We start from the raw sequence: 9111 nt of genomic DNA, 5'->3' as shown, positions 1-9111 counted from the left end.
CAGGCATTTAAATGTTATCTCACTTTATTTTGCATCTCCATGAGCTAATAATAATAAATATTATTAGCTTCATTTAGCAGAAGAGTAAGACTAAGGCACAAAGAGTATCAGTAATTTGCCTAGTGGTTCCTGCCGAGTAATTGGCAGAGCTAAGGGTCTAATTCAGTCTCTTTGAGACCAAAGCCAGACACTTGGTTCATGTCTGAAGATGCAACTCAACTGCTCTATTAATCAGGGTTCTCTAGAGGGATAGAACTAATAGGATAGATGTATATGTAAATCGGAGTTATTAAGGAATATTGACTCACATAATCAAAAGATGAGGTCCCACAATAGGCTGTCTGCAAGCTGAGGAGCAAGGAAGCCAGTCTGAATCCCAAAGTTGAGGACCTTGGAGTTCAATGTTCGAGGGCAGGAAGCGTCCAGCATGGGAGAAAGATGTAGGCTCGGAGCCTAAACCAGTCTGGTCTTTCCACGTTCTTCTGTCTGCTTTTATTCTGGCCTAGCTGACAGTTGAGTACATTGTGCCCATCCAGATTGAGGATGGGTCTGCCTTTCCTAGTCCAATGACTCAAATGTTTATGGCCTTTGGCAATACCCTCACAGACACACCCAGGAACAATACTTTGCATCTTTCAATCCAATCTAGTTGACAATATTAACCATCACAAGTCCACCCCTTGTCAACTTGAACCCATACACGTCTCCTGAAATTATACATGATCTTCAAATAAAGACGATAATAAGGTCATAATTACGCTTAACATAATACAGTTATCCTTCGTACAACTGGAAACACACCAATCCCCAATCCAAATGCTATTACATAGAGTTAACAACACTTAAATGCTGATATCAAGTCAGTAAGTCTTACGTCACATGACAAAGGCAAAAGAAAGGAAATAAAATGAAGATATTTTCTTTCTTTTTTTTTTTTTTTTGAGACGGAGTCTCGCTCTTTCACCCACTCCGGACTGCAGTGGCGCACTCTCGGCTCACTGCAAGCTCCGCCTCCCAGGTTCATGCCATTCTCCTGCCTCAGCCTCTCCGAGTAGCTGGGACTACAGGCGCCCGCCACCACGCCTGGCTAATTTTTTGTATTTTTAGTAGAGACGGGGTTTCACCGTGGTCTCGATCTCCTGACCTCGTGATCCGCCCGCCTCAGCCTCCCAAAGTGCTGGGATTACAAGCGTGAGCCACCGCGCCCGGCCGAAGATATTTTCTTAATACAAGTGTATATATGCACAAACATGTTCCTAACAAAAGGAGGAGGAAATACTCATGACAATTACAGTCCTCATTTCTGCAACTGGTCACATGGTCGTAGTTCGTATTGATGACTACCTTCTTCGACTACCCATTCTGTATTCCGTTTGCCTTTAGCAAGCACCTCAGCAGATTATGTTTTTTTTACCTGGTGGAGTGACCCAAACCTTCATTCCTGAAGGGTTTGGGCCACTGGGACATTTGTGGTTTTTTTTTTTTTTTTGAGATGGAGTCTCGCTCTGTCACCCAGGCTGGAGTGCAGTGGCACAATCTCGGCTTACTGCAAGCTCCGCCTCCCAGGTTCACGCCATTCTCCTGCCTCAGCCTCCCGAGTAGCTGGGACTACAGGCGCCTGCCACCACACCCGGCTAATTTTTTGTATTTTTAGTAGAGACACGGTTTCACCGTGTTAGCCAGGATGGTCTCGATCTCCTGACCTCGTGATCCGCCCACCTCAGCCTCCCAAAGTGCTGGGATTACAGGCGTGAGCCACCGCGCCCAGCGGGTCTGGGCCATTTGTAATCCTGCCTGGATTGGGCTGTTGTAGTTTCCCATTGACCTTAATCACAGGGCACCGTAATATTAAGAGACGCCCTACGAGATCTCCTGTATTCCACGCTTACTTCCTTACCTCCATTGTGGAGTAGTAGACTGATTTCATCTTGATAGTCTGGGTCAAACACTGTAACTCCCTTCTTAGCCAGTTGACTTAAAGGTAAGAAGAGCCCAAAGTGGCCAGGTGGCAATCTTAACTTCCAGTTTAATGGAATCATTGTTGTGTCTCTTGGTGGCAGCGTTCCTCCCTCTGGAACTAAGACCTCTAGGCCAGCAGAACATAATGCCACGGAAACAACTGCTATTTTGGAAACATCTAAATGCACTGGTCTGCACTAGGCATTGCAGTCCTGGGATATAGGGAGGAATTTCCCGGAAGGCCTGTCTCAGGAAGTTTACAGCCCAATGGAGGACTTCGTATAATGTAGGTATCTCCATTCATGAAGCACACATAATTTGGAGGTAGCTGTTAAGGGGTTCCTGCATGCAAAATGTCATATTGGGTCTATGACTCTTTCAGGAGTATTAAACCAAGGCTTTGAGGCTTGGTACAAGTTTGGGGGCACAGTTTGCCATCCATGACAATTAGTACATCTGTCTTTTCCCTGTTTCAGGGCTGGTGTCCAAGCTGAAATGGGAAAGTGTATCATCTTAAATGTGTGTGTGCTCCCTCACTCTGCATCCATCTCTTCCTTCACCAGCCTTGCCACCTCCTTTCCTCCAGTCCTGCCACCCTCACTGCATCCTTGCCCAGCCCTATCTTTCCCCCAGGTTCTTCCTATCTCCTTGGCCACACTGCCTTCCTCCTTAACAACCTGCCTCTTCCCTTGCCCACCATCGCCGCCTTGTCCCTCGGCCCCCACTCCTCTAGCCCCGTCCCTTGATGCCTACCCCTTCCCTTCTTTCCGACCCGCCTCCTGTGTCTCCCAGCCCTGCTCTGACGTGGGAGGTGAGGGGGGGTGGGGGGGATGGATGACTCACAGTGTTATGATGCAGTTCCACAACACACAGCCACATTCACCCACAGACCGAGGTACAGAACGAGAGACAACCTCTGCCCCCCCAGCAGCTGGCCAGCTTTGCAGCCCCAGTCTTGAGCCCCCAACTACCCTCCCCCCACCCACCCCCATCCCCTTCCCAATTGAAGGAGCGGAAAGAGAAGAGAGAAGAGTGAGCAGAGAGATTGAGAGATTGAGAGAGAGAGAGAGAGATAGACGGAGATCTCTGGAGCAGACCTCAAGGTGAGGGGGCAGCCCTTCTCCAAATGAATTTTTTTTTCTCTTTGCAAATTTCCTCCTCCTGCTGCGTGTTGCTTTCTCCCCTTTGCAAAAGCATTATTCATCCACCCTTTGTCCTCCCTTCCCCCTCCCCGCTGCCTCCGCTCCTCTCTCTCGGTTCCTCCATCACTCTCCAAGCTCTGACGATTCCCGCACTTATTTCCCGGCAACTTTGGCTGCAGCATCAGGCATCACTGTTTATTGTTTTGCTGCTGGTGCAGACCCCCAAAGCCTGCTCTGGGAGCTGGCGGTGCTGCTAATTATTTGGACTATACCATACTGAGAATACCAGCCCGGGGGGTGCCAAAACCTCAGAGCAGATGAGAGAATCCATTGTGAGCAGGTGTCCCCCTCCCTTTTCTTTTCCCCCCTGAGAAGCACGAGATTCGCACCTGGTTCCTTCAGCCTCCGCCTCGGCGCCTCTGCTGTCAGCTGTCAGTTGCCCCCGCCAGCCCTCCCTCTCCCCTTCCTCCTACGGTCCAGCCCCGTCTCACTTCAGGGGAACGTCTCTCCCCAGCACTCGGCTTGCCTTTGTTTTTTCTCCAGTCATTTGCCCAACTTGCTTCTCCCTGTGATCCGAGATGGGTGAAAAAATGACCCCTACTCCCCTTTCTGTGATTCTCTGGCCTTCTGTGCAGCCTCTACTTGGCTTGACTGGGAATTAGGGGAGAGGGAGGGAGGCGTGACGGCCAGAGGCTGGAGAAGGCGCTCAGGATTGGGGACCCAAGCTGCCCCATTCCCCATGCCCCTTGAAGAAGGTGTTTCAAGGTGGTGCATGTCAGAGGGGAACTCGCAGGCAAAGTTGAAGGCAAACCTGTGAAGCAGAGACTGAAAGGTGGTCTCTTGGCGAGGAGGGCCCGTTTCCTGCAGCCGGAGCCCAATGTCACCCTGAACTCAGCCCAAGGTGTCTTCCTGGGGCCCAGCCAGGAGGAGAGGACCTGAAACTGAAGATAGTCTCTATGGAGGTTTTGCGGAGAGACTGCCTGGCGGCCTTCAGAGAGAGTGGAACAGCTGGGTGCTTGTGGCCACTGCGGAGGACAGGACGAGGAGATCCTGTATGCCCTGGCTAACCGGAGCCAACATTGCCTCTTCTCTGCTTAGTGCTCTACCATTGCCAGAGTGCCCAGCTGGCATCTCTGAACCAGACTTAGGCTAACCACCCACAGCGGGCTGGGAAGCCCTATGAAGGAGAAAGCAGCAGCTCACCTGCTTATCGGAGCCAACAGGGGCCACCTCCCTTCTTATCCTCTGCCTCCAGCACCTTCAGCCACTCGGAGGCTGGCGCGTGGGCAGAAGGCAATCTTCCTCTATTCCTAATCAGAACCCAGCAATTACTTCATCTTCAGTCACCCACAGAGTCACTGCTGTTTGTCCCTGCCCCTGGGAGAAGGTAGAAAGAAACATTTTCTGCCTTGTGCCCCAAAGCACAGCTGTTAAAAATAAGAGTCCCCCTTCTGCTGTTCATTGTGGCCATTGCTCTCACCCTACCACACAGCCCTGCCCAGCCCAGGAATCAAGCTTCTCTGACAAGCTACCCATTTCCCATTGGCTCCAGCTGTCAGATTGCCTGAAGAAAATGTATTTTCTGCCTAAGTCTTTAACCAAGGGCTAAGGCAACAGTTAGTAAAGAATAGGAGAGAGAAAGACCAAGGGGCCCAGAGGCTGGAAAGACAGGCAGGTGCTTATTCTGGGCCAGAATGAGTGAACCAAGGTGCGGGAATGGGCGGCCACATGTGAGGGCTTTGGTACTGTTGGAAACATCTGTAAAGTTCTAGTGAAGAGTCCCAGAGCGCAGGACCCTGACCTCAGGAGAGAACTGAATCAGGGTTTGTATACCTGCCTGCATGCTCTCCCTCCCCAAAGTGTATAAAGGACAAATTGTATTTCAAACAAAGACCATGTAAAAGAAAGACCTTCAGGCATCCCCAACTCTTAAAAGGCTCGGATCCCCTGAGACACAGTGCCTACCAATGCCTGTGCGATGCAGAGCCTCACGAAGAACTGAAAACCAAGGAGAGGGCACTTGCAGATGACGTTGCTCCCATGGCAGCGTCTGTGCCCGTGGGCTTCTCTCTGTGGAAAATGGTGGAGGCTGCTTCTGCCCCAGGAGGGAGAAACACCGACTCCCTGGCTTTGGCGCCAGAAGCCTGGATCGGCTGCCAGGTTTGCTAGAGCAGAATGGGGATCCAGGGGACAGGGCGACAATGCAACTGGATGCCAAGGGGGGTCGATGGTGATGGGGGAAGTAGAGGTATGGGTGAGCTGAGCCCCTTTTCCTCCATTCCCTCAGGAGGGGTCCACCTGAGATCGCAGCTCCCCTGATGTCCTTTTCCCTCTTCCCAGGTGACTTCTATTTCTATCTGGTTCTCGTCTGGGGGGGCCCTGGCCGGGCAGCCCCCCAACACTTCTCCTGCCCTGAAACACGGCTCTAGCCAACCTGCTCCGCTGCTTCACCTGCGACCGTCTCTGCGGGGGCTGCACGGCCCCAGCCCCTCCAGCCCGCCAGGGCATTGTCCTCCAGCCCGTCATGCCCAGCTGTGACCCCGGTCCGGGCCCTGCCTGCCTCCCCACCAAGACTTTCCGCAGCTACCTGCCCCGCTGTCACCGCACTTACAGCTGTGTCCACTGCCGTGCACACCTGGCCAAACACGATGAGCTTATTTCCAAGGTACGCGAAGCGGGGACCTGCCATTCCCCTCCTCTCGCGCACCAGGCTAGCCTGAACATCACCCAGGGGTGAGGCAGCAAAGCTCTTCCTCTCTCCCACACACCTCTGCGGGGATTCAGGCAGTGGGGCTGAGGGCTGCTTGGTAGTCACTGTCTGTCCTATGTCTCCACAGTCCTTCCAAGGGAGCCATGGCCGAGCCTACCTGTTTAACTCCGTGTGAGTCTACCTCTTTCCTTGTGCGTGTGCTTGTGCTTATGTGTGAGTGAGTAATTTTCCTCTGTGGAGAAAAGGGGGAATCCATCGTGTGATCTTGTGCCTTCAGTCTTTGCCTCCCCTTTTGCAAAGGGGGTCTCAGTCTGAAGTTCTCACATGGGGAGCCCGGGGAGAATTGAAATCATAACGTTGGAAAAAGAAGGCCCAGGCTCTAGTCTTAAAGGGGTGGATTATCAAAGGCAGGGGCTGTCCAGTTCTCTCCAGATGGAAGTTCCCTTGTGCTGTCTGGGGACTGGACTGACAGTGCAACCCCACTGGGTGCTGGGTCCTTCCTGTTTCCTGAGACAGGGTCAACGTGGGTTGCGGGCCAGCTGAACAGCGCCTCTTGCTCACGGGGCTCCACTCGGTAGCTGACATTTTCTGTGAGAGCTGCAAAACCACACTGGGCTGGAAATATGTAAGTACCTGAGGAAGAGGGTCACCCTCTACAGTGGCAGTCCCCATGGCCCTTCAAGCCCCAGTGACCATATCAGGTCCTCGCGTGGTCCAAAGAGGAAAGAAAGAACTAGTCACTGGGTTGCGCTAGGTGGATGACCCTTGGGGTGGGAGCCATACAGGTGACAGTGGGGCCTGGAAGGAAACTGCTTTGTCCTACAATCACTGCTTTCTCCTTCACCAGGAACAAGCTTTTGAGACGAGCCAGAAGTACAAGGAAGGGAAATACATCATTGAAATGTCACATATGGTGAAGGACAACGGCTGGGACTGAGGGGCTCAGGCAGGCTGTGCCCTTCCTCCGCATGCCCCTCCCTCCCCTCGGCCCTGCCAAGCAGTCTATACCAGCATGAGTACTGCCCCACCCCTGGGGGAAACCTGGCTCCAACCAACCCCTCCCCTGCCTCCACCATATCCACTACCAGGCACCCTTCAGAACAGGGGTCTGGGGGTACCCCAGGGGTATTAAGGCTCAGGAGTGGGCAGCAGTCGGGGAGAGACAGAACTGGGGGAAAGGGATGGTTGTGGGTCCTTCTGTTTCCAAGATCCTGAACATTGAGGCGATGGCAGGGTGTAGACTCAGGCAGAGAGGATTGTGGGAGGAATCTGTTTTTGCTCCACCTCTTTTTGAGTGAAGAGAGGACAAACCTTGGGTCACAGGGCTAGTAGATCGTGGACCACAGAATAGCAGATGAGAAAAGGCTTGGGTTGGAGTGAAATTTTGGTCTCAGACACCAGGAGAGACCAGAGTCTCTGAGGATGAAGTTTCCCAACCCTATTTGTAGGGAAAAGGACTTGGGTGCAGGGAAAATTCAAATCCCAGGCCCTGGAAAATAGTAAAATAATCAAAGGGTTTTCCATTTCACTCCACTTGTTAGTTTATCTTGGCACTGAAGAGGCACTTTCAAGTATCTTAACTTTTGCCATTGGGTGGGGTGGGGACAGCTGCTCGCGAAACAGCCCCCACCCCCAGTCGGCTGCTTCCAGAGTAAGCAGTCTTTATGGGCTTTCTCTGAGGCCCAGTCACTGCTCCTGGGACCCAGTGCCCTGGAGGGGAGGTGGAAAATCAGTGCTACGGGGCCAGTCTTTCCCGTGGCTGCCACCAGCGAATGAAACTTTTGTATGATACATAAAGTGCTTGAGTCTATTTTTAATAAAAAGGGAAAAAGCAACTTGAGGCAACCTGTCCTCTTTCTTTCCCCATGCATGTACCCATAAACTGTCCCCGTCTCTCTCTCTCACACACACACACGCACACACACCCCACCCACTCAGGCCTGTCCCTTTAGACCACGAGGGGGCAGCAGTTGCCTTGTCTATGGCAAGACTACTGCTTGAGCTTTTACCGGGGAATAAGCGTTCAGGTGAGGTTTTGCCTCAATAAGAGGGGTGGGTTTTGTGAGCTATTCAGCGACAGCATCCAAAACCGCTTGTGTCTGCTGGCACCCCTGACAGTAAGTCCATTTTGCCTAGATCCAGGATCGGGCAACTGAAAGAGGCTCATCTCAGAATAAGGATTTTCTTGAGTCCCGTGGCTTTTCAGCCTGGTTCTGTAACGTTCTGGTCAGTTCATGGGCACACTTAAGGCTAAAAGGAAAATCAGTCAGCCAAAGTGCTGCCCTGGCAGTTAATGGGAAGTGAAACAAAATAGCTCAAAAATTAGGCCGGGCGCAATGGCTCATGCCTGCAGTTCCAGCACTTTGAGAGGCCGAGGCTGGTGGATCACCTGATGTCAGGAGTTTGAGACCAGCCTGACCAACATGACAAAACCCCGTCTACTAAAACTTCAAAAATTAGCCAGGCATGATAGCACGTGCCTGTAATCCCCGCTACTTGGGAGGCTGAGGCAGGAGAATCGCTTGAACCCAGGAGGCAGAGGTTGCAGTGAGCCAAGATCGTGCTGCTGCACTCGAGCCTGAAGACAGGGCGAGACTCTGTCTCAAAAAAAAAAAAAACTCAAAATTGCAACATCAATGCCACCATGTGGCCCAAGGGGCATTTTATTGGCAGTGATATGAAATCCCTACTGTTGTTGGGTGCCCAACAGTTACAGGAGAGACCATATACATCATAGAGATCATTTTTGGGTAAGCTATAATATTCTTCCCAGATTCATTCATTAATATTCCAAATATTTATAAAGCACCTATTACTTGCCAGGCATTGTGTTAAGCACTGGATGTTAAGCACGTGGTGAAGATAAGGCAGCTGTGGCCTGACTTCCTGGATCTTTCTGTCCAGCAGGAGATGCAATAACCAGGCAATCCCAGTAGAAGATGATAACAAGGGCTCTAGGCAGGGACGTAGTAGAGGAAGCTTGGGAGCTCATCGGAAAGGAACTCAGCCTACATTTAAGGAGTCAAGCAAGGCTTCACAAAAGTGATGACTACAATGGTATTTGAAAGATAAGAAGTTAGGTAGGCAAAGGCAAAAGTGATGGAAGTATTTCAGACAGAGGGAACTGTATGTGTCAAGTAACTTAAGTTTCTTGTGGGCTGAAAGTAGTGGCTTATGCCTTAATTCCAGCACTTTAGGAAGCCAAGGCTGGAGGCTTGCTTGAGGCCAAAGTTTGAGGTTAACCTGGGCAATATCGCAAGATCTTGTCTCAAAAAAAAAAAAAAAAAAAAAAAAAAAAAG

At 51.3% G+C, this 9111-nt stretch overlaps 1 protein-coding gene across 2 annotated transcripts; it reads left to right on the top strand.

Annotated features, from left to right (window-relative positions):
• The first annotated feature begins 2805 nt into the window (after positions 1-2805).
• On the top strand, positions 2806-7651 carry YPEL4 (yippee like 4). Of its 2 annotated transcripts, none has more exons than XM_055245632.2 (5): positions 2806-3062; positions 5442-5766; positions 5939-5982; positions 6328-6436; positions 6659-7651. In XM_055245632.2, exons 2-5 carry the CDS (start codon positions 5626-5628, stop codon positions 6746-6748), a joined length of 384 nt encoding a protein of 127 aa, XP_055101607.1. In that variant the 5' UTR covers positions 2806-3062; positions 5442-5625; the 3' UTR covers positions 6749-7651. The 2 variants fall into 2 exon arrangements, with proteins under 2 accessions (XP_055101607.1, XP_055102269.1); XM_055246294.2 differs by lacking the exon at positions 2806-3062 and adding an exon at positions 4637-5261.
• Positions 7652-9111: the final 1460 nt, after the last annotated feature.

This window comes from Symphalangus syndactylus, chromosome 1 (genome assembly GCF_028878055.3).
Source record: "Symphalangus syndactylus isolate Jambi chromosome 1, NHGRI_mSymSyn1-v2.1_pri, whole genome shotgun sequence".
Taxonomy (NCBI): domain Eukaryota; kingdom Metazoa; phylum Chordata; class Mammalia; order Primates; family Hylobatidae; genus Symphalangus; species Symphalangus syndactylus.
The sequence above is the reverse complement of the archived record's forward strand: the minus strand, read 5'-3'. Positions and strand labels throughout refer to the sequence as shown.

What these genes read in the sequence shown, in the direction of transcription:
- YPEL4 (XM_055245632.2), top strand. Translation starts at nt 5,626, where the DNA reads ATGCCCAGCTGTGACCCCGGTCCGGGCCCTGCCTGCCTCCCCACCAAG. An exon ending in ACGATGAGCTTATTTCCAAG is followed by an intron (nt 5,767 to 5,938) that starts GTACGCGAAGCG and finishes ATGTCTCCACAG; the next exon opens with TCCTTCCAAGGGAGCCATGG. An exon ending in CCACACTGGGCTGGAAATAT is followed by an intron (nt 6,437 to 6,658) that starts GTAAGTACCTGA and finishes CTCCTTCACCAG; the next exon opens with GAACAAGCTTTTGAGACGAG.